Consider the following 22,601-nt stretch of genomic DNA (forward strand, 5'->3'; position numbering starts at 1 on the left):
CTCGCTAGGGCTCTGTGGACGGGGCCTTTGTCTTTGAGGGACAGGAGCTGGGTTGCTGGGGCTTGTGTATGCAGCCTCTGACCTCGGGTGGGGTGGGGGGAGCCGGGCTCTCTGGGGCTGTGTGGACATGGCTCTGACCCCAGTGGGCAGGAGCCGGGCTTGCTCTGACTGTGTGGACGGGGCCTCTGACCTCAGCAGGAGCTGCATTCGCTGGGGTTGTGTGGATGGAGCCTCTTACCTCAGAGGGCGGAGCCAGGCTCCCTGGGCCTGTGTGGATGGAGCCTCTGACTTTGGGGGCCGGAGGGGTGGGAGTCAGGCTCGCTACGGCTCCGTAGACGGGGCCTCTGTCGTCGTGAGGGAGCCGGGCTCGCTGGGGCTGTCTGGATGGAACCTCTGAGCTCCAGGAGCGGACGCCTTGCTCGCTGGAGCTGTGTGGACAGAGCGTCTGACCTCGGAGGGTGGGATTTGGGCTCGCTGGAGCTGTGTGGACAGAGCGTCTGACCTCGGAAGGCAGGAGCTGGGTTCCCTGGGACTGTATGGACGGGGCCTCTGACCTCTGGGTGGGGGGAACAGAAGGGGCAGGAGCAGGGCTCCCTATGGCTGTGTCGAAGGGGCTTTGTCATCGAGGGATGGGAGCCGGGCTTGCTGGGGCTAGTTGATGGGGCCTTTGACCTTGGGGGTGGTAGCAAGGCTCCCTGGGGCTGTCCGGACTCAGCCTGACTTTAGGGACAGGCCAGGAGCTGGGCTCCCTGGGATTGTGTGGACAGGACCTCTGACATTGGGGGGTGGAATGGGCGGGAGCCGGGCTTGCTGGGGTTGTGGACAGGGCCTCTGACCTCGGTGGGGTGGGATCCAGGCTTGCTGGGGTTGTGTGGACAGGGCCTCAGTCATCAAGGCATGGGAGCCGGGCTCACTGTGGCTTGTGGACGTGGCTGTGATCCCGGTGGGCAGGAGCTGATCTTGCTGGGGCTGTGTGCTCAGGGCCTCTGACCTCAGGGTGGCAGGAGCTGGGCTACCTGGGGCTGTGTGGACGGAGCCTCTGACCTCAGGGGATGGTGGGGTGGACGGGAGCCCGGCTTGCTATTCTGTGTGGCTGGGGCCTCTGTTATTGAGGGATGGGAGCCGGGCTCTCTGGGGCTTGTGGACGGGGCCTCTGACCTCGGTGGGCGGGAGCCGGACTCACTGGGGCTGTGTGAATGGAGCCTCTGACTTCTTGGGGTGGGGGCCAGGCTCACTGTGGCTGTGTGGATGGGGCCTTTGACTTGGGGTGGGGGGCAGGAGCCAGGCTCGCAAGGGCTGTTGGAAGGAGCCTCTGTCCTCGTATGGGTGGGGTGGGGGGAGCTGGTGAGGGACTGGATTTGGATGGTGGGTTGGCTGGCTCTTCAGGGAATATCCTGGACAAAGATCCAGGATCTCCTTGAGGAGAGAATATCCTTGAGGACAGAGGGGTTTCCTGCATTGGATATGAGGTGCAGGGTGGCGTTTGCACTGGTACTTGGGAAATGTGCCCTCCTATAAGGGCAATCCTGGCCATGAGGGACAAAGTGGGTGGGAAAAAGTCGAGCAGGTCAGCATGGCAGTGACGTGAGGAGTCTCCAAAGGGGGTAGGGACTGTGTCTTTTATTTTGGGGTTTCTAGGAAATAGGGACTGTCTTTTAATTTGGGGTTAGCGTTGTGCCTGTAAAATAATGTGCTTGGTAGTTTACTGAATGACAAACCAGTAACAAAACAAAACACGGAAGGTCAGATCCTGGGGAGTTTGAATCCAGTCCACAGAGGAAGAGTTGAAACCCTGTTTTTGGTGGGGATGTTGTGTTGAACATGGTCAGAATGGTGCTTTAGGAAATACTAATGCAGGGATGATAGAGCAAGCTGTGGGGCAGGGATACCACACAGAACGTTATTGTAGTCATGAATGTCAGTGGTAATGGGGAATAAAAGGGAGGGAATGGCTGTGAGAGGTGTTCTGGAGGATTCCCTGGACTCAGAATGCTTATGGAAAGCGGCAGGTTTTAAACCTGAACGTATCCGGGATGGTGGTGATGCCAGTGGAAATGGGGAGAACAGTGAGTGCAGCTTTGACAGACTCCAATTTCAGCTTCTGATGTGTTGAGTTTATGACCCAGGAGAATCTGGAAGGCATCCTACTGGTATTTTAAGATGTGCGTCAGGAACGTAAAGGTGAGTTGGAGTCAGCCAAAGACTTGTGTATTCTTGGAATAGAGATGTGCTGAAATTGGGATTAATGAGATCATAAAAGGAGAGAGGACAGAGAGAAAAAAACCTTGAAGCATGTGTTTCAATTTCCTATTCTTATGTTAAAAAATTAGTTGAAACCCCAAACAGTGTCTTAAAACATACTCAACTTATTATTTTTCATGATTCTGTGGGCTGACTGGACATTTCTACTGGTGGGATTACCTGTGGTTGTGATCAGCTGGGAGCTGGGCACTGCTGGACCTCAGCTGGGGCCTCTGGGGTCCAGTCCTCGGCCAGTCCGGGCTTTCCCAGAGCGCAGCAGGCCTGCTGCGGTGTGCCAAGGGCTGCGATGTGCTTTCTCTTGCAAAGTTGTTTTTGCGATGTTCTCTTGGCCAAAGCAAGTCGTAGGTCAGCACAGACTCAAGGGAAGAAGAAACAGACTCCACCTCCTGAGGAAAGGCATGACAAAATCTCAGCCTAAGAAATTCTAGGGGTCAGGAGACTTGAAAAACAGTCTATCTCCCCTGCATTTGAGGTGGGCTATTCTGTGGGAAGCACACAGACGAGTAGGTTTGGCTCTGCTGTGGATACAATTCTCTCCTCTCTCCAGCTGAGGCAGAGGCTGCTGGGGCATTCTTCCTGCCTCCCGTCCTTTACGTCCCTTACCTGCTGGCTCAGGTTCAAGATAGATTTCTGATGGTCACTGGTAACACAAGCAAGCAGGCTCTGTTTCTGAGCATGACTTAAACGGTGGGGACAAAAATACATGTTTCCGGAGTTCTGAAGCTCTTGTTAATGCGTTACTGATCCATTCTTACACCTCGGATGTGGAAAAAACATTTTTAAAGTGTAGATCTGGGCTAAGTGAACCTTTTCCTTTAAGCTCGGCATGGATGAAGCTTTGCCAGGCCTCACACCTGAAAACAGAGACAGCCTTGTGAAAGTGAAGGAGGAGGACCCCCCCTGGGAGCAGACATGGGGCTCTCGGGAGAGCAGCCCCCGCGCTCAGGAGCTCTGCCGCCTGCGCTTCCGGCAGTTCTGCTACCAGGAGACCCCGGGGCCCCGCGAGGCGCTGAGCCGGCTGCGGGAGCTCTGCCGACGCTGGCTGCGGCCCGAGACGCACAGCAAGGAGCAGATCGTGGAGCTGCTGGTGCTGGAGCAGTTCCTGACCATCCTGCCCGAGGAGCTGCAGGCCCGGGTGCGGGAGCAGCAGCCGGAGAGCGGGGAGCAGGCGGTGGCCGCCCTGGAGGACCTGGAGAAAGACACGGGAGACCCAGGAAAGCAGGTTGGTGAATACCTGACTCTTAGTTTTGAACTTTTTAATTTTTTTTTTTTTGAAGATTTTTTTTTTATTTGTCATAGTGAGCACAAGCAGGGGGAGCAGGAGGCAGAGGGAGCCAGCAGGGAGCCTGATGTGGCACTTGATCCCAGGACCCCGGCGATCATGACCTGGGCCGAAGGCAGATGTTTGACTGACTGAGCCTCTCAGGCATCTCTTACTACTTTTAAATAATTTATAACTGACAGAAGTATCTGGAAAGGTAGCACACAGAACTCCTGTATCTTCTTCACCCAGATTCACCAGTGAACGCTGGGCCCCCTTGCGTGCGGGAGCTGCCCCCATCCTCTCCGCGCACGCACAGTGTGTGGATGACACACACTCACGCTGTGTTTTCTTCAACCAGCGGGGTTCTCGGGGACACCTTACTTGTTTATGTAGGAACACTTCCGTGTTCAATACGGATTTCCAAAGCACGAGCACACTCTTTTGTGTAACCAGAACACAAAAATCAAGTTTTAGAAAATTGAAATTGTTACGTACTATGATCTACAGAGGAGTCTTGGTTCACATTTTGCCGTATCCTCCCAGGAGTGGTTTTTGGCCATTTTCATCCTGCTCCCAGGATACAGTCCAGCCTCACATGCTGCATTTGGTCGCTTTCGTCTCCTTGAACCTGGAATAGCTGCCTGGTCTTCTTTTGTCATGATACTAATATTTTTGAAGAGGACAAACCAGTTACATTATAGGATGCTCATAAATCTGGGATTGTCTTCTACTTTTCTCACAATAGAATCCCACTTGTGCATTTAGGCCAGAACCCCCAGAAGCTCCGTGTTCTCCTTGGCGCGTCCCGTCAGGAGGCACAAGGTGATGGGTTGTCTCATTACTGATGAGGCTAAGGGGGGTCTGTCAGATGTCTGCAGTGTAAAGTGACCATCTCCCCCTTATAATTCGTAAGTAACCCTTGGGAGAGGTTTGAGATCCGGCACATACCTCATTAAAGTCCCACCCACTAGCGTAAACACCCATCCGCGTTTGTTCTCCTGCCTTCCTGGGCGGCGATTCTGGGTGGGCCTTGCCTCTGCTCTGCCACCACAAGCTCCGCGTGTGGAACAAAGTCCAAGTCCTGGTGCATGTGCAGTCCTTGTCTACCGCACGGATGACTGTTTCTGTGTTGCTCCTCTGTCTTACTCGCTGCTGCTTTAGGAGAGGACAGCGGCTCATCTGGCCCTCTGCAAGATGTCCCTAAGTGCTGTGCAGTCTGCTTCCCACCCGGATGCCTTTTCAAGGTGAACCTTTTGTCCTCAGGCTTGTGTCTGTACTCAGGGACAGGACATATACCCACTGGTGTCAGAGTATCAAGGAGCCTCTTTGGAGAGTCAGAGCCTCCAGCTCCTGCCCAGGGTAACCGCCTTGAAGTGTGAACCTCCAGATCTCTGCCAGAAGAACCCCCAAGAAGTGATAATCTGTGAATATTGGTATTTTGACAGTAAGTGTAGAGTAAATGGTTCATGTAATAATGTCATCAGAGGGAGAGGAGAATGTATCGGGCTCACATTGCTTGTGGTGTTTACCCACAGCATACAGCATAAATAGGCCTTGATATTTCCCTACTTACATGGCTAACGGTTCTTTTTCTTTCTTTTTTTTTTTTTTTAAAGATTTTATTTATTTATTTGACAAGAGACACAGTGAGAGAGGGAACACAAGTAGGGGGAGTGGGAGAGGGAAAGCAGGCTTCCTGCTGAGCAGGGAGCCCGATGTGGGGCTCGATCCCAGGACCCTGAGATCACAAACTGAGCCAAAGGCAGATGTTTAATGACTGAGCCACCCAGGTGCCCCCATGGTTGATGGTTCTATATTATTTCCTCAGCTACGAAAAGCCAGCATTACAATAAAGCCCCAGAATGGTTTACGTGAAGAAGTTGAGAGGTAGTAGGGAGCCCCACAGTGGGTAGACATTACCACTTACCTGGGAGAACGTTCATCTGCTGGAAGCAGTTTCACTTTCACTGGAGATAGGAGCGGGGGAATAAATGGAGGTGGGTAGTTGTCAGAATGGTGAGGATGACTGACCAAAAGATAACAGCGATCATAGGATGTGAGATTCTTTCATGTAAGTGAATTATTTTTTTTCTCAATGATTTTATTTATTTTTTTAATTTAATTTTTTCAGTGTTCTGAGATTCATTATGCACCTCACCCATGGCTCCATGCAATCCGTGCCCTCCTTAACACCCACCACCAGGCTCACCCAACCTCCCACCCCCGACCCCTCCAAAACACTCAGTTTGTTTAGAGTCCACAGTCTCTCATAGTTCATCTCCTCCTCCGACTTCCCCCAACTCACTTCTCTTCTCCTTCTCCCAGTGTCCTCCTTGTTATTCCTTATGCTCCACAAGTAAGTGAAACCATATGATAATTGACTCTCTCTGCTTGACTTATTTCACTCAGCATAATCTCTTCCAGTCCCGTCCATGTTGATGCAAAAGTTGGGTATTCATCCTTTCTGATGGAGGCATAATACTCCATAGTGTATATGGACTATATCTTCTTGATAAATTTGTCTGTTGAAGGGCATCTTGACTCTTTCCACAGTTTGGCGACCGTGGCCATTAGTGCTATGCACATTGGGGTACAGATGGCCCTTCTTTTCACTACATCTGTATCTTTGGGGTAAATACCTAGTAGTATAATTGCAGGGTCATAGGGAAGCTCTATTTTTAATTTCTTGAGGAAGCTCTACACTGTTTTTCCAAAGAGGCTGCACCAACTTGCATTCCCACCAACAGTGTAAGAGGGTTGCCCTTTCCCCACATTCTCTCCAACACACGTTTCCTGTCTTGTTGATTTTGGCCATTCTAACTGGTGTAAGGTGGTATCTCAATGTGGTTTTGATTTGAATCTCTCTGATGGCTAGTGATGATGAACATTTTTTCATGTGTCTGTTAGCCCTTTGTATGTCTTCATTGGAGAAGTGTCTGTTCATGTCTTCTGCCCATTTTTTGACATTACCTGTTTTGTGTTGAGATTGAGGAGTTCTTTATAGATCCTGGATATCAGCCCTTTGTCTGTAGTGTGATTTGCAAATATCTTCTCCCATTCCATGGGTTGCCTCTTTGTTTTGTTGACTGTTTCCTTTGCTGTGCAGAAGCTTTTGATCTTGATGAAATCCCAAAAGTTCATTTTCACTTTTGTTTCCTTTGCCTTTGGAGACATATCTTGAAAGAAGTTGCTGTGGCCGATGTCAAAGAGGCTACTGCCTATGTTCTCCTCTAGGATTTTGATAGATTCCTGCCTCACATAGAGGTCTTTCATCCATTTCAAGTTTATCTTTGTGTATGGTGTGAGAGAATGGTCGAGTTTCATTCTTCTATACTTAGCTGTCCAATTTCCCAGCACCATTTATTGAAGAGACAGTCTCAGGTACGTGAATTCTTAGAAGCTGCCCGAGATGGCTCACAGAGCCAGATGCCAGCGGTGATCTAGGCAGAGTGGTGGCCTGCTGTGGTTTCCCGCATCCCTGCAGGGAGGCACCATTGCTATGGTGTGTGGGATCGGGATGAGAATGCTCTTTGGGCCCTCAGGAAGCAAGCCTTGTCATTTTCAAGTGCTTTTTAAAAATTATATATCCTTTTAGCTCCTCCTCAATATTCTAGAGACTCTAGCTAAAGGCCTACCAGTTATAATCCCAGCACATTTCTCCAGGTTACTTGAGACCACGTGAACTGAAGACCATTTCCCAGGCTACTGGCATCCTTTTTCCTGTGCTGGTATTTTCAAGGGATAGTAAGTCAACCTGCATGGCAAAAGGGTAGGGTTTGTTTAGCAGGAATGTGAGGGAGGAATGGGGAGATCATGAGGAAACATCTCACAGGGTTGTTAAAGTTTGGACTCTCATTAAACAGGTGCATGTTGGGTGGCTCAGTCAGAGATGCTGCATCTCTGCCCCCAGCTCAGGTCATGATCTCGGGGTCCTGGAATTGAGCCCCACACTGGGCTCCCCGCTTAGCTAGAAGTCTGCTTCTCTCTCTCCCTCTGCCCCTCTCCCAGTCATGCTCTTTCAAATAAATAAATCTTTAAAAAAATAAATTCTCTCCTTATGATGTCCTTTTGCCATTTTAATTACTATGTGTTGGTGTGGACTTCCTTAGTTTGATCTTTTGGGGGGATCTCTTGCCTCCTGTGTAAGGTTTTATTTATTTGAGAGAGCAACAGGGAGCATGAGCAGAGTGAGGGGAAAGGGGCAAGGGGAAAGGGAGAAGCAGACACCCCGCTGAGCAAGAAGCCCAGTGCAGGGCTTGATCCCAAAACCTTGGGATCATGACCTGAGCCAAAGGCGGATGTTTAGACCAACGAAGCCACCCAGGCACTCCAAGAGTCTGTTTTTGATTTCTTTTTTGTTTTATTTTCTAAATTCTGCATGTGAGTGAAATCATATGGCATTTGTCTTTCTGTGAATTATTTCACTTAGCATCATACTGATCTAGATATCCTTCCATGTTGTTGCAGATGGCAAGATTTCATTCTTTTTTATGGCCAAGTAATATTCCACTGTAGAAATATACCATATCTTTATCCATTCATCTGTGGAGGAACACTTTGCTTCCATAATTTGGCTACTATGATGTTGCTATAAACACAGTGGTGCCTATATCCTTTTGAATTAGCATTTTCATATTCTTTGGATAAATACACAGTAGAGGGATTTCTGGATTGTAGGGAGGGATTTCTGGATTGTAGGGTAGGTCTGGTTTTAATTTTTTGAGGAAACTTCATACTGTTGTCCACAGTGGCTGTACCAATTTGTATTCCCACCACCAGTGCAGAAAGGTTACTTTTTTCCATATCCTCACCAACACTTGTTTCTTGAGTTTTTGGTTGTAGCCATTCAGACCGGTGCGAGGTGGTATCTCCTAGTTTGGATCTGCATTTCCCTGGCGCTGAGTGATGCTGAGCATGTCTCACGGTTCTGTTTGCCATCTGTATGTCGTCTTCGGAGAAATGCCAGCTTGTGTCTTCTGCCCAGTTTGTAGTTAGATTATTTATTTTGTTGGTGTTAAGTTCCTTATATGTTTTGGATGTCATTTGCAAATATCTTCTGCCATTCGGTAGGTTTTTAGTTTTGCTGATTGTATCCTTTACTGTGCTGAAGCTTTTTATTTTGATGAAGCCCCAATAGTTTATTTTTGCTTTTGTTTCCCTGGCCTCTGGGGACATATAAAAAAATGTTATGGACGATTTCAGACACATTACTGCCTGTGCCCTTGTCTACAGTTTTTGTGTATGGTGTCAGAAAGTATGGCAGTTTCATCTTCTGTGTGGCTGTCCAGTTCTCCCAGCACCACTTGTGAAGAGACTGCCTTTTCCCCATTGCATTTTCTACCTACTTGGTCGAAAATTAATTGACCATAAAATCACAGGCTTATTTCTGGGCTCTCTAGCCGCTCTGGTGACGTGTGTGTTTATTTCTGTGCCAGTATCTTACTTAGTTACTGTGTCTGTGGAGTAGAGCTTGAAATCAGAGATTGTAACACCTCCAGCTTTGTTCTTTTTAAAGATCGCTTTGGCTATTTGGGAACTTTTGTGGTTCCACACAAATTTTAGGACTATTTGTTCTAGTTCTGTGAAAAATACTATTGGTACTTAGATAGGGATTGCATTAAATCTGTAGGTTTCTTTGCATAGTAAGGATATTTTACCAGTTACTCTTCTTCCACTATATGAGGAGAAGTATCTTTCTTTTTTTTTTTTTTAAGATTTTATTTATTTATTTGACAGAGATCACAAGTAGGCAGAGAGGCAGGCAGAGAGAGGAAGAAGCAGGCTCCCTGCTGAGCAGAGAGCCCGACGCGGGGCTTGATCCCAGGACCCTGGGATCATGACCCGAGCCGAAGGCAGCAGCTTAACCCGCTGAGCCACCCAGGCGCCCCGAGGAGTATCTTTCTGATTGGGTCATTGTCCGCTTCTTTCACCCAGGGTTTGTAGTTTGCGGAGTACAGGTCTTTCACCTCTTTAATTTTGTTCCCAGGATTTCATTATTTTTGGTGCAGTGGTAAATAGGACTGTTTGGTTAATTTCTCCTTCTGCTACTTTTTGACAAAAAAAGTATGTATAGAAATGCAGTGGACTTTTGTGTACTGATTTTGTATCTTGTGACCTTACTGAATTCATTTACTAGTTCTCATAGGTTCCTGGCGGTCTCTAGAGTTTTCTCTATAGAGTATCATGTCACTGCAAATAGTTCTCCCTCTTCCATACCAATTTGGATGCCTCTGATTTCTTTCCCTGTCCTGATTGCTGTGGCAAGGACTTCCAGTATTATGTTGAATAAAAGTGGTAAGAGTGGAAATTCCTGTCTTGTTCCTGATTAGGGGGAAAGTTAGTTTTCACCACTGACTGTGATGATGGCTTTGATTTTTTTCATATATGGCCTTTAGTAGGTTGAAGTATATCCTCTCTAAACCTTCTTGAGGGTTTGTATCACGACTGAATGTTGTACTTTGTCAAGTTTTTTTTTCTGCATTTATTGAAACAATGATTTCAGTCTTTTTGAATTTGTAAGACTTGTTTTATGGCCTAATATGTGATCCATTCTAGAGAATGTTCTGTGTGCACTTCAAAAGAATGTGTATTCTGCTGCGTTAGTATGAAATGTTCTGATTCTGTTAGATCCGTCTGGTCCAGAGTGTCCCTCCAAAGCCACTGTTCCCTTGTTGATGTTCTGTTTGGATGATCTGTCCGTGGATGTCACGGGGTGTTCAAGTATCCTGCTGTTACTGCATCACTTGCAGTTTCGTCATGTTTGTTATTAACTATTTTATACATCTAGGTGCTCCCATGTTGGATACATAAATATTTACAAATGGTATGTCTTACTGTTGGATTGTTCCTATTATGTAATATGTCTTTGTCTCTTGTTTGTCTCTGTTTTGAAGTATATTCTGTCTGATAGAGGTGTTGCTACCCACGTTTCCTTTCACTTCCATTTGCCCGATGACTGCTTTTCTGTCTCTTCATTTCCCATCTGCCTGGGACTTAGGGCTGAAGTCTCTTGTGGGCAGCATAGAGCCGGGTCTTGCTTTTCTGTCCATTCCATCATTTGTGTTTTGATTGGAGCATTTATTCCTTTTACAGTCAAAAATTTATTGACAGGTATGTACACAGAGCCTAGAGCCATTTTGTTACTCTTTTATGTTTTTTAAAGTTCTTTTCTGCTTGTTGTGGAAAATCCCAGGTGACTGAGGAAACTCAGGCACGCGGCGAGATGGGAGAACACAGCTTTATTAACACTAGCGGGCCCAGTGGGATCGTTCCCAAAGACTGAGCACCTGACAGGGTTAGGGGTGAGTTTTTATGGATACAGGCAATGGGGGATGGTAATGGTGTTTTTGAGGTCTCTCAAGGCCAAATGGCCCTTTCACTTGCAAGTATAATCTGAGGTAAGTGAAGAGAGTGCTAAATCACCTAGGGGGCTGTTTCTCTTTCTTTTCTTATTTAAACAGGACTGGGCACCGTGGTCTTTTTCCCATCTCAGCAGGAGCAAAGACTTGTTATCTTCTTAGTCAAATGGGATGGCTATTTGGTCTTTCCTTGGCCTCAGCTGGAGCAAAGGGGAGCCAGGGGCAGAAAGGGGCTCATGGTGTGTTGAGTTTCTTCAGTAAGATTACTTGGATTCCTGCGGGTTTTTTTGCAATTCACCGTTTTGATCTGTGGTTACCATTAGGCTTGTGCATAGTATCCACACCGGCAGTCTGGGTTAAGTCGATGCTGCTTATGTTTAAACCCTTTCTTTACTCCTCCCCCTCTGCGGTTTTGGTATGTGGTTTCATATTTCACATCCTTCTGTTTTGTGGATTCCTTGGTTGACTTTTGCAGATACACTTGATTTTTCTGCTTGTGTCCTCCCCGCTGTCCTTATTTCTGAGTATGGTCTTCCCTTCCCAATCAAGAGTCCCCTCTACCGTTTCTCCTAAAGCTGGTTTAGTGGCGAGTTCCTGTAACTTTTGTTTGTCTCAGCAGCTCTTCCTCTCCTCCCATTCTGAGTGATAGCATTTCTGCATAGAATATTTTGGGTGGCAGGTTGTTTTCTTTAAGCATTTTGAATGTAACTCACTACTCCCTTTTGGCCTGTGTAGTTTATCCTGAAAAACCAGCTGATACCCTTATGGGGTTTTTCTTTGTATGCAATAGTTTTCCTTTTGCTGCTTTTAAAAGTTTCTCTTCGTGAATTTTTGCCATTTTAATTACTATGTGTCTTTTTATCCCCCAGAGATTTTAATTAACTATTTTATTTATTTATTTGAGAGAGGAAGAACGAGCACAAGCTACGGGGAAGGGTAAAGGAAAAAGCAGGCTCCTCCCCACTGAGCAGGAAGCCCACTTCAGGACTCCATCCCAGGACCCTGAGATCATGACCAGAGCTGAAGGCCAAGGCTTAACTGACTAAGCCACCCAGGTGCTCCTGATTACCGTGTGTGCTGGTGCAGACCTCCTTTGGGTTGACTTTATTGAGGGCTCTCTGTGCCTCTAGATCTGGAATCCTGTTTCCTTTTCCAGATTGGGGAGATATTGAGCTATTAAGGAAATTTTCTGCCCCCCCCCTTTTCTCCTCACATATGGGATTCCTCTAATGTCAGTTATCATGCTTGATCTATTTTCATCATTTATTAATCTTTGTTCTTTCTGTTCAGCTTGATTACTTCCTGTTCCTCTATCCTCCAGGTTATGGATCCATTTTTCTGCTTCCTTGTCTACTCTTTATTCCCTCTCGTGTATTTTTAATTTGTTCTTCTCCTCTTATCTTTCCTGTCTCTAAGGGTCTCACGGAGATCTTCCGCTCTGAAGTCCAGTGATGACCTTGAAATGCTGTCGGCACGTTACTTACCCGTCTCCCCTGGGACGCGTTCCTCAGTCTCATTTTGTCTCTCTTTCGGTGTTAAGACAGTCAGCTGAATCTGTGGCTCTTCTAAGCAGCGGCCTTGTGGAGAGTTCCGCCTGCAGGGCAACGTGCCCCACTCATCAGGACACGTGCGTGGGGGGGTCTGTGTTGTGTGCGCCCTAGGGCTGTCGGGGAGCTGCGCTTGCCCTCCGGGCGGCCCTCTGGACAGCTCCCTCGGCCTGCTGGATCCACGTTTGGTCCCTGTGAGCCGGTCTGAGGCTGCCTCGGGCTCGAGCTGAGACAGCCCCAGTGTTTGCCAAAGAGGCAGTGGCACCGAGTCGCGGGGTGCCCCGTGTCGGCCCCTGCGCAGCTTCAGAGCAGATGTCTGCCCTGCTCTGCCCCGGGGGCCGAGTCAGCCTGGGGCATGTGGGTACCTCACCTGCTCCCTGGGGCAGGAGGCACGGGGGAGAGTGAGGCTGGCCCCCCAGGAGGTGGCAGGGCTGTGGCATTGGCAGCTTGTGGGTAAGGCTGGCCATGAGGGGTGGCCAGGAGCCCCTTTAGAAAACTCTTGCCACAAGCCAGATGGGGAGGCCCCTGAGCGTGTGGACGCGCCGTGTGGTGTGGCTTGTGGTGTGGCATGTGGTGTGGAAGGGCTGTCCAGGTCCCGGGCAGGAGGGCACTGGAGCGCCCAGAACTGCTTCAGAGGGACTGTGGCCGGAGGCAAATGTGGGGCAGAGGCTTGCGGGGAGCACGGCACTGGCCCGGCCCCCACCCTCTGCGGGTCCAGGCTGGGGTGCAGGAGAGGAAGTAGAGGCTGCTGGCGTCTGCTGTTGGAGAAACCCAACACTCCCGTCCCTGTCGCAGACGCTTGGAGGGCGGCACACAAAGCTCGCGCCCGCAGACCGCGGGCATTTCTCACACTGCTGCTGCTCTGCGTCTCCTGGCGGCAGACAGCGGGGGCCTCCCGTCTCCTCCCGCCTGCCCTACCCAGAGCTCAGCAGCGGATCTTTAAAGTCCCCGCTGAAGCACCCCTGATCGGATGCCCTTGGGGAACCCGGCCGCTGTTTCCAAAGCTGGAGGCTCTGGGCTTCATCTCCCCGTGCGGCTCCCAGGCCGGGCGGGGTCTGCTGCTCTCCCCTCTTGGCGCCCAGGGTGCCCCCATCCCCCACCCACAGACAGTGGCGAGGGTCCATCTGCCTCCTGATCACACCTCCACCCTCCTGTCTTCTCTCACGTGGCCGCTTCTCTGCATTTCGCTTGCGAGAGTCTGTCCTGCCAGTCTCTGCAGCATTTTCTGGGCCATTGTGCGCTGAAGCGGGTGCAACCTCATTGTACCCACGGGACCAGGTGAGCTCAGTGCACCCTGCTGCCCCGTCTCCCCTGGATGGCTCTCGACTTTCCCGTGTCACTGCACTTCGCTCCAATTCCCCTGAACCTGCGAGGATAAATGGAGATGAGGATCTGGACTTGGGATTATTCTGCACGGGAAATCCTCTTTTCAAGCAGCAGCGCGGTGCCTGGCCCCGTGCAGTCCTCCTTCCTGTTTGATCACTGTGGGTCCCTTTCAGATCGGCAGCTTCCAACGAGGCAGACTGACCGCCTTTCCACCTCCTGCCTACAGTGGCTTCGTCTGTGGGAGGGTTTTCTTCCCCCAGAGAGCCCCCCCGGCACACAGCCGCCGCTGCTGTCCACTCCCACTCCCACAGCTCTCCTGCTGTCCTGTCTCCCCTTTGCCGGGCCCTCCCCTCTCGGCTCAGGTTTCCCTGGAGCACTAGCTTCTTCCTCCTGCTTATTTTCATCTGTGACTTTAAAATTTGCTTTATGTGACAGGGCACCACTATAAAGCACTTGAAGAGTTCGCAAACACTCAGTCGTGCGAGTGGGGGACCCTGCAGTTTTAGAACTAGGTTCTGGACAGAGTGGGGACAGTTGTGGCACGCCACCTCAGTTTCAGGCATGTCAGAGGCTGTGCAGCCCCCCGCCCCCCCCTGCACAGAGGGTGCTGCTACAGGCTCTGGTGGCTCAGACAGGACACCCATCTCCTCCCCCACAAGGCCTGCTCCCCCGCGACCAGCCAGAGGCAAGGACGCAGCAGGGTCCCAGGTGAGCAGGGTGCCTGGCTCATGGCAGCGTGGTGGGTGGCAGCTCGCTTTCCCGCCATCTCCTCCTTGCCCTTGTCAGGCTGGAGGCCCTCACGGGGCGGGGGGGTGGGGAGCTTCTCAAGCAGCTTGTGACAGGGGTCAGGGCACGGATGCCTCCTGCAGGGCCCGTGTGGATGACCTGCTTGTGCCCTAGTCTGCGCCGTGTTCAGGAGGCACAGCCACATCTCAATGTGAGAGGGAAGAGGCATACCCCTGTGTGCGCTTATCTTGGGGGCCTCCGGGATTCTTCCTTCCCGTTCTTGGTGTTCTGGCACAGACCTGACCTTCAGGACAGTAACGATGGTAACTCAAAACTTCACAACCCCTTAGTCTCTCAGTGGTTCAATCATTTTCCTAGTCGTTTACTTAATAATTAAGTCTTCCATTAAGGCCTGTGTCGCTGAATCAGTTTTCTCAAAACACAGTCATGTGGAGTCCTCTCCTCCCTTGGTCCTTTCTTGTGGCTTCTAATTAGTTTTTGCGCCATCTATTCTTAACAAATATTTTATCTTTAGGAAAATAAATGTACAGAAAAGAAGTCATCTGTACATGTTTTTAAATCAGTAGTTAATGCTGTGGGTCGCACTGTGTCCCCCTGAAGGTACAGTGCAGCCCTAGCACTGTAGGTACCTGTGAACGTGAGCTTATCAGAAAGACACTTTTGGAAACGGGATGCAGGTGAGATGCGGTCGTCCCATAGCAGGGCAGGCGCAGGTCTGGTGCTGTCCTTAGGAGAAGGTCTGTGAAGGCAAATGGGAGGGACGCATCTACAAGCCAGAGAATGCGGATTCCTGCCAACCACCAGCAGCCAGGAGGGGGGCAAGGATGACCCTCCCCCCCAAGACCCTCAGCAAGAGCACGGCCCTGCAGGCGGGGCTGCGCCACTGCCCCCAGAGTGGGGGACACGCCCTTCACAACAGGACCCCCAGCTTTACCACAGGGAAGACTAAGAGGCCGTCTTTTGCCTTTTCAGACATCAGTGAAGACTGAGGAAGAAGCCACCCAGGCCCTTGTCACAGAGCAGCAGCCACCACCGAGTCGGACCCCCAGGAGCCCCTGTGGGAAGTCGGCTCAGGAGAACGTTCCGGACGTCTGTCTGATGGGTGAGGGCAGCCTCTGGCCGGTCCCGTGTCTGTGCGCACCTTCTCCTGTCATTAGCTCTGAATGACCCTTGTGAGCCAACATTCCCGACAGCCCATCAACTCCCTTCCCCTTCTCTGTCCTCTGCCTGCGGACTTGTCCCAGCCCTTGCCCTTTCACATCCCTCCCATTTTCTTCTGTCACTCATCACTCCGCTTACTGACTCTTGTCACCTTCTCGCTCATCCCTCCGTACTCCCTGACCCCCTCACGACTCCTCTGCTTCCCGTTTTCTTTCCTATAAAGGATTCCATGTAAGTGTCCGGTTGAGACACCTCCAGTCCGGAAACCGCACACACGCCTCTGCCTGATCCCTTCTTTACCACAGAGAAGCTCTCTTCACGCTCCAAAAAGACTATTGTCCTATTCATATAATTTTCTTTAAATGTGCTTTATCTTGCTAGACCCTCTCCCCAGCTAACTGACCTTTCTCATTATCTTCCCAAACTGTGCCAGACTTTGTAGGGCTGCGGGACAGCATCCCTGACGATTATGTTAATTTGAAAATCCTATTCCCAGGGCACCTCACCGGCTCTGTCAGTAGAGCAGGCGACTCCCGATCTCAGGTTGTGAGTCTGAACCCCACCTTGGCCGTAGAGCTCCCTGAAAAAGAAAATTCTGTTCCCTACTCTGGAAATTTTTTTTTCCTCTTTCTTAATTCAGGCAACAGATGACCTATAAATTGTATTATTTTAGCTGAAGAAGTTGTAACTGAAGATGGGTTATTTAATGCAAAGAAAGAAACTTCTCAAGAAATGGAGCACACTGCTGAGGCCCCAGGAACAGCCAGTAGGTGAGTGTCCACTGGTCCAAAGCTGCTTCCCTGGGATAGTGCAGGACCAGTAACTCTCACTTCTGTCACCACAGGAGGCCTGAGTCACGGTGACCTACCAGCACCCGCATTACACAAAACCTTCAGTTGGCGCAGAGTTGCCTCCAAGAATCCCATCCTGACTCCGTTTACCTTTCCTGGTCCCCCTTCCCTGAGTGCCCTTAGGTCTTTGTGGAACCACAGATGAGCCAGAGAAGGCAGAGAATTTAGACAAGAGCGAGGCCTGTCGTGGCGGTGGAGAGACCTTGCGTTAGCAAAGTGGCTGGTGGCGAAGGAAGTAAAGACAGCAGCGGGTACTTGGTGCTGGCTGTGGGAATGGAGCACGGGGACTCCTCACGCAGGACAGGAGGCACCTGGTCAGAGGCAGAGGGCTGCGTTCAGGTGAGGCCATGAGCCCCTTGGAGGTGAGGAGAAGAGGAGAAAGGACACCGTGTGGGGTAATTAGCCTGCCTCAGGGCAGCGGTGGGGAGCACTCCGAACCCCAGCTGAGAGCGGAAATGTCTTAAAACCTAAGAAAAGTGAAATTGTTCATAAAGTCCAGAGGCCTGAGCCAAGGTCCACCGAACGAGATGATGCTGTGAGTCCTCGTGCGTGTGCAGTGGGGATCCGGTGGCGTCTGCCGGGGGCGCTTGGCCTCAGAACCCAGGAACCTGACTCCCCGCGTCTCCACCCGCTGTGGCCCTGGCAGCCACAGTTGCTTTACCTCCTTTTCCTGCTACTCGCTCCCCTTTCCTCCTCCATGAGGCACGTCCATCATCAATATCTGTTTGTATAAAATACACACTTTCAGACCTGCGCGTGTCTCCCAAGTACTCACAGCCACCACGGAGCCCGCGGGCCCTTGGCAGGGACACCGCTGCGGGCGGCTGACTCCGCTCCACGCCCTCGTGGGGGACTTCTCCCGGCCAGACCACGGGCCGCAGGATGGCAGAGTCCGAGGATGTGTCTTCGTTCACTTCTGCGCGGTATAGCCGCCTGGACTCGCAGAGAGAAGCTCCGCCTGTGCTCAGACCAGCGGGAAGAGGCTCCTACTCGCCAGCAAGTGTCATTACCCAGTTCTGGCCCCGGTGACTGCAGGAGGGTCCCTGCGGCGCCAAGTACTAGGTCTACAGCGGGCAGGAGGCTGCCTCTACGCATGTGCCCTCCCAGGACCGAGAGCGCAGACGGCTTCCCGGAGGCCACGCCCGGCTTCCCGTTTCTTACTGGCTGAAAGGGACTCCAGGGACGTCTGGCGGAAAAAGGCTGGTGGCACCGAGTATCTAGAAGGGAACGGGATTGGAAGGACTGGCGTGGACCGGGTTCTGGCCTTTACTGGACCGTGGCTGCCTCCAGTATCCCGGGCTTTCTGACGAGCTGACTTAAGAGGCACGGACTGCTGGCAGGACAGTCGCAGCCTGCCACTGTCCCCAAGCAGATGGTCTGGGAAAGCTCCTTGGGTTTCTGTCACAGGCCACGATGAGCTAGACAGGTGTGGATCCAAGATCAGTGATGAGCTGATGGGAGAGGCGGAGGAAGAGCTGTGCTGGAGGACTGTCTTCTAGCCGCTGTGCTTACGCTCCGGCTTTCCAGCTGGTTTCCCTTGGCTCCACCCGGTCAGGAAGCGCCTTGTCCCTGCCGTGCACAGTCCTGGGAGGGCACAGTGCGGGACACAGCGTGGGGCAGGGAAGGGGCCGTCTGGACGGGACTTGGGGCCGGGCCGGGGTCTGGGGCTGCAGATGAGGTGGGAAGGAGAGAGGCCGAGGAGGGACCACGCCGGCGCCCAAGAGGGTCGAGAGCTGGTGGGGGGGGGGGGGGGGGGGGTGGGGGGGGGAGTGGCAGGAGCCACAGCAGGTGGCCGGGTCATTGGCACTTTCTGCCTGAGCCATTCTGGGGCTTCTCTGGAGCAGAGCGTGAGGCTGTGGGACTGAAGTTTTGAGGATGAAGAGGTTAAGTGTGGGGAGCAGGGAGCGAGGGGCTAGGGAGCAGGACTCCAGACAGTCTCGGAGACCGACACGGTGAGCAGGGAGCGGCGCCCATGTGGGAGCCAGGACCGGAGAAGCCCCAATGGCGGCCTCATTTGGCGCTGAAGTTGGGCTGCAGAAGGTCCCTGGGCAGGTGCTCGGGGACGATCCTGGCCAGAGAGGGGCTGAGGTTGCGGACCGCGGGGTCAGCTGACTGGGCAGGGAGGGGCCCGTGAGATGGGAGGGCAGAGGCGTGGGGCGGCGAGACGAAAAGACGCGGCACGACGGCGGCCTCCGCACAGGGTCCCCGCAGCAGGAACATTAGGCAACGCCATATGGGCCACGCGTGCGCACTGGAGACACCCAGGATAAATGCTGTAAGCAAACAATACATGCAGCGTAAGTTATAACATATTCTTTTCAGTGTCTTTTCCCCCTTAGTCTAGACTGTTTCTTTACCAAGAGGACACGAGTGGGGGAAATCCAAACTTCTCAGATTAAAAAAAAAAAAGCTTGTGTAGAATGTTTCTCATCTTGGTGACATTAGCTTCCTTCCTTTAAACCCCGTAAAAACCAGCTCAACAGCAGTTAAGTTTTAATTTCTCTTAAGTTTCTCCCCAGAACAGTGTGTCCCCCAGCTGAACGTAGAGCTGGGAGAAACTTAATCCTTCCACATTCAGAAGTGCTGAAAGAGGCGTGAGGGAGCCCAGTAAACAACAACCCCCTTCCTTGTCCAAGTTTTAGACGAACTGATGGAGATACAGGAGTAAAAAAGATAATTCTGGAAACCTCAACTTCATTACCAACAGAAGCTTGGCTAGAAAAGGAGCCCCCCAGCAGACCTCCCCCTACACAGGCCTGCCTGGTACAACTTGGGGCCAAAAGGAGCTTGGGACATCTGCCACCTGGTCCCGAAGAGGGAGTTGCTGCACAGAGATGCCCAGCTCCTCCTTCCAGACTCAGGTCCTAGGAGTGAGAAGCAGGTAATCTCGCAGGATTCATGTCATAGTGAGACTAAGGATTTTTGTGTTGTTTTCTTTTTTCATTCCAGAGATGGCATGCTCCAGCCACCTTGTACTTCTGTCCCTACTGACAGGACAGTTGCACATTTGAACACCCTGAAGGACCGTTACCCGGGTGACTTGTGGGCCCGAATGCACATCTCCTCCTTGGAATATGCTGCAGGAGACATGACCCGCAAGGGGAGGAGAAAGGACAGAGCTCGGGTGAGTGAACTGCTCCAAGGCCTTGCATTCTCTGGGGACTCAGATGTGGAAGAAGATAACAAGCTTGAGGCCCACCACGCTCAAAAGAAGCTAAAGATATCAGATGTACCCGAGAAGAACTGGGCCAAAAGAGACATTAAACCCAACTTCCCAAGCTGGTCAGCACTGGATTCTGGACTTTTGAATCTTAAGAGTGAGAAGCTGAACCCAGTAGAGCTCTTTGAGTTATTTTTTGATGATGAAATATTCAACATGATTGTCAATGAAACCAATAATTACGCATCTCAGAAAAATGTCAACCTGGAAGTCACAGTTCCGGAAATAAGGTGTGTCTTGGGTATCTTGCTTTTGAGTGGATTTGTGAGGCGTCCCCGAAGGGGAATGTACTGGGACATCTCCGATGCTGACCAGAACCTGGTTAGAGATGCAATTAGAAGGGACAGATTTGAATTGATTTTCTCATACCTACATTTTGCAGATAATAGCCACCTAGATCAAAAAGATAAGTTTACAAAGTTGAGGCCTCTCATAAAGCAAATGAATAGAAATTTCCTCCTGTATGCTCCCCTGGAAGAGTACTATTATTTTGGTAAGACAATGTGTGAATGCTTTGACAGTGACCAGTTCCTGAATGGGAAACCTCTTAGAATTGGCTATAAAATCTGGTGTGGCACAACCACACAGGGTTATCTGGTGTGGTTTGAGCCCTATCAAGAAGACTCAGCAGTGATAGTGGGTAAGAATGTCGATCTGGGTTTAGGTGGGAATCTAGTGCTGCATTTTGCTGATGTTCTTCTAGAGAGAGGCCAGTATCCCTATCACCTGTGTTTTGATAGCTTCTTTACGAGTATCAAATTGGTGTCAGCCTTGAAGAAAAAAGGACTGAGGGCAACAGGAACAATTCGAGAGAACAGGACTGAAAAATGTCCCCTCATGAATGCAGAACATATGAGGAAAATGAAGAAGGGATATTTTGATTTCCGAGTAGAAGAGAATGAGGAGATAATTTTGTGTCGTTGGCATGGTGATGGCATTATCAGCCTGTGCTCCAACGCTGTGGGCATAGCACCAGCCAGGGAGCTCAGGTGTTCTGCTAATGAGGAGGACGTCCACCAGGGAGCTCAGCCGGCCATAGTGAAACTGTATGGTGAGTGCAGGGAAGGTGTCGCTAAAATGGATCAAATCATTTCCAAGTACAGGGTGAGAATAAGAAGCAAGAAATGGTACTCAATTTTGGTGAGCTACGTAATTGATGTAGCCATGAACAACGCCTGGCAGCTACACAGAGCCTGTAACCCGGGCACCGCTCTAGACCTCCTAGAGTTTCGGAGATACATCGCACATTTCTACTTGGAACACAATGCTAATCTGTCAGATTAAGGCAGAAAAAATGAACACGATACCAATATTAACAGGACAAAAATATCACAGGTACAAATCAGATTGTACCCTTCCAAAGCAAACATTCCATGTAATGGAATTATTAAGTAAATATTTTAAAAAGCCAAGCATCTCTGTAGAGTTTCAAAGACTACTGTAACAAGTAATTTTTAAAAAAAAATGTTGAACTTGAGTGTTACCTTTTTCTATGACTAGTTTTTGATGTGAGATATGGGAAACCATTTGTTGAATTGAATAAAGAGGTACAGTTTCATTCTTTCAGTGCACAAATTAATTTTTTGTGGAGATTTTTTAAAAATGCAAACGCTGTCATAGTAACCACAGGATGGTGCTGAATCTGCAGTTGAAAATCCAGGCAGAGCCCATGACGTAAAGATGATCTAAGAAAGACCTTAGGTGATAAGAGGCTGAAAACCTCAGTGCTGCTATAAAACTGGACCAGATGGTGGGCAGGAGAGGAGGGCCAGGCCGGCGCACTGGCAGGGGGTACTGTAAAGGAGAAACGGGGGAAGCAGTGCCTCTGGAGGCTGAAATGAAAGCTCTGTGCTGCTGGGACTCGGGGCTGGCAGAAGCAGCTAAGAGTAAAGAAAACTGAGGAAACAGGAAGCAAATCAAGTAACAACAGCATCTTCAGGGGAGGAAAGGAGAAGTCACCAGCAGGGTAAAGTGGACATAAAGCCCATGGAGAAAAAGCTGTATGTTGAATTGAACAGCCTAGAAGAAATGGATAAATTCCTCAAAGCACAAACTATCAAAACTAAATCAGGAACAGGGGCACCTGGATGGCTCAGTGGGTTAAGCCTCTGCCTTTGGCTCAGGTCATGATCCCAGGTTCCTGGGATCAAGCACCACATCGGGCTCTCTGCTCAGCAGGGAGCCTGCTCCCCACCCCCTGCCTGCCTCTCTGCCTACTTGTGATCTCTCTCTGTTAAATATATAAATAAAATCTTAAAAAGAAAAAAAAATCAGGAAAAAATAGAAAACTTCAAACATGCCCATAACCAGCAAAGAAATTAAATCAGTAATCAAAAATCTCCAACAAACAAAAATCCAGGACCAGATGGCTTCACAGGAGAATCCCACCAAGCATTTAAAGAACAGTTAATAACCAATTCTACCCCCAGAATATTCCAAAAAAAGAGGAAGGAAAACTTCCAAATCATTCCATGATACCAAAACCAGATAAAGACACCACAAAAAAAAAGGAACTAGAGGCTACAGCACAGAAATAGGGATGAATGGGCCTGGTGGTCCCTTACTCACAGTGGAGCAGAGGTGACAGAAACAGGAGGGCAGTCCTTGCAGGATGGAGCAATGTGCACGCGAGCTGGCTGGACTGAGAACACGGGCGCATCGCCCGAGGGCTCTCCCAGGCTGCCGACTTGAGGGCGATCTGTCTGGGGCTTGTACTCCCAAAACCAAGCCACCTCTTTCTATTCCCAGATCTCATATAATCTTGGGGCAAATCTCATGAAATCCCAGCCCAACTCTCATGAGACCTTGGGGCATATCTTGCAGGAACCGGTAGGAGAGGGAGGTCCCTAGCTAGCCTCCTTTGTG

The 22,601-nt window shown here is 50.3% G+C and overlaps 2 protein-coding genes across 3 annotated transcripts in view; one reads left to right on the forward strand and one right to left on the reverse strand.

The window, feature by feature from the left end:
* Nucleotides 1-2,140: 2,140 nt before the first annotated feature.
* Nucleotides 2,141-21,173, forward strand: PGBD1 (piggyBac transposable element derived 1). Its single transcript, XM_032847826.1, has 5 exons — nt 2,141-2,181; nt 3,083-3,484; nt 15,477-15,606; nt 16,339-16,435; nt 19,466-21,173. The coding sequence occupies exons 1-5, from the start codon at nt 2,161-2,163 to the stop codon at nt 21,018-21,020; spliced, it is 2,205 nt and encodes a 734-aa protein (XP_032703717.1). The 5' UTR covers nt 2,141-2,160; the 3' UTR covers nt 21,021-21,173.
* The window catches only part of ZSCAN31 (zinc finger and SCAN domain containing 31), a 50,217-nt gene continuing 46,128 nt past the window's right edge, over nt 18,513-22,601 (reverse strand). For both annotated transcript variants that reach the window (XR_004381455.1, XR_004381456.1), the window contains exon 5: nt 18,513-18,789. The gene's annotated coding sequence lies outside the window, so the exon portion shown is untranslated. The remainder of the gene's footprint in view (nt 18,790-22,601) is intronic.

This window comes from Lontra canadensis, unplaced genomic scaffold (assembly GCF_010015895.1).
Source record: "Lontra canadensis isolate GAN:19392208 unplaced genomic scaffold, GSC_riverotter_1.0 scaffold194, whole genome shotgun sequence".
NCBI lineage: Eukaryota > Metazoa > Chordata > Mammalia > Carnivora > Mustelidae > Lontra > Lontra canadensis.

What these genes read in the sequence shown, in the direction of transcription:
- PGBD1 (XM_032847826.1), top strand. Translation starts at nt 2,161, where the DNA reads ATGTGCGTCAGGAACGTAAAG. An exon ending in TGTGCGTCAGGAACGTAAAG is followed by an intron (nt 2,182 to 3,082) that starts GTGAGTTGGAGT and finishes TTTTCCTTTAAG; the next exon opens with CTCGGCATGGATGAAGCTTT. An exon ending in GCCCCAGGAACAGCCAGTAG is followed by an intron (nt 16,436 to 19,465) that starts GTGAGTGTCCAC and finishes TTTTCATTCCAG; the next exon opens with AGATGGCATGCTCCAGCCAC.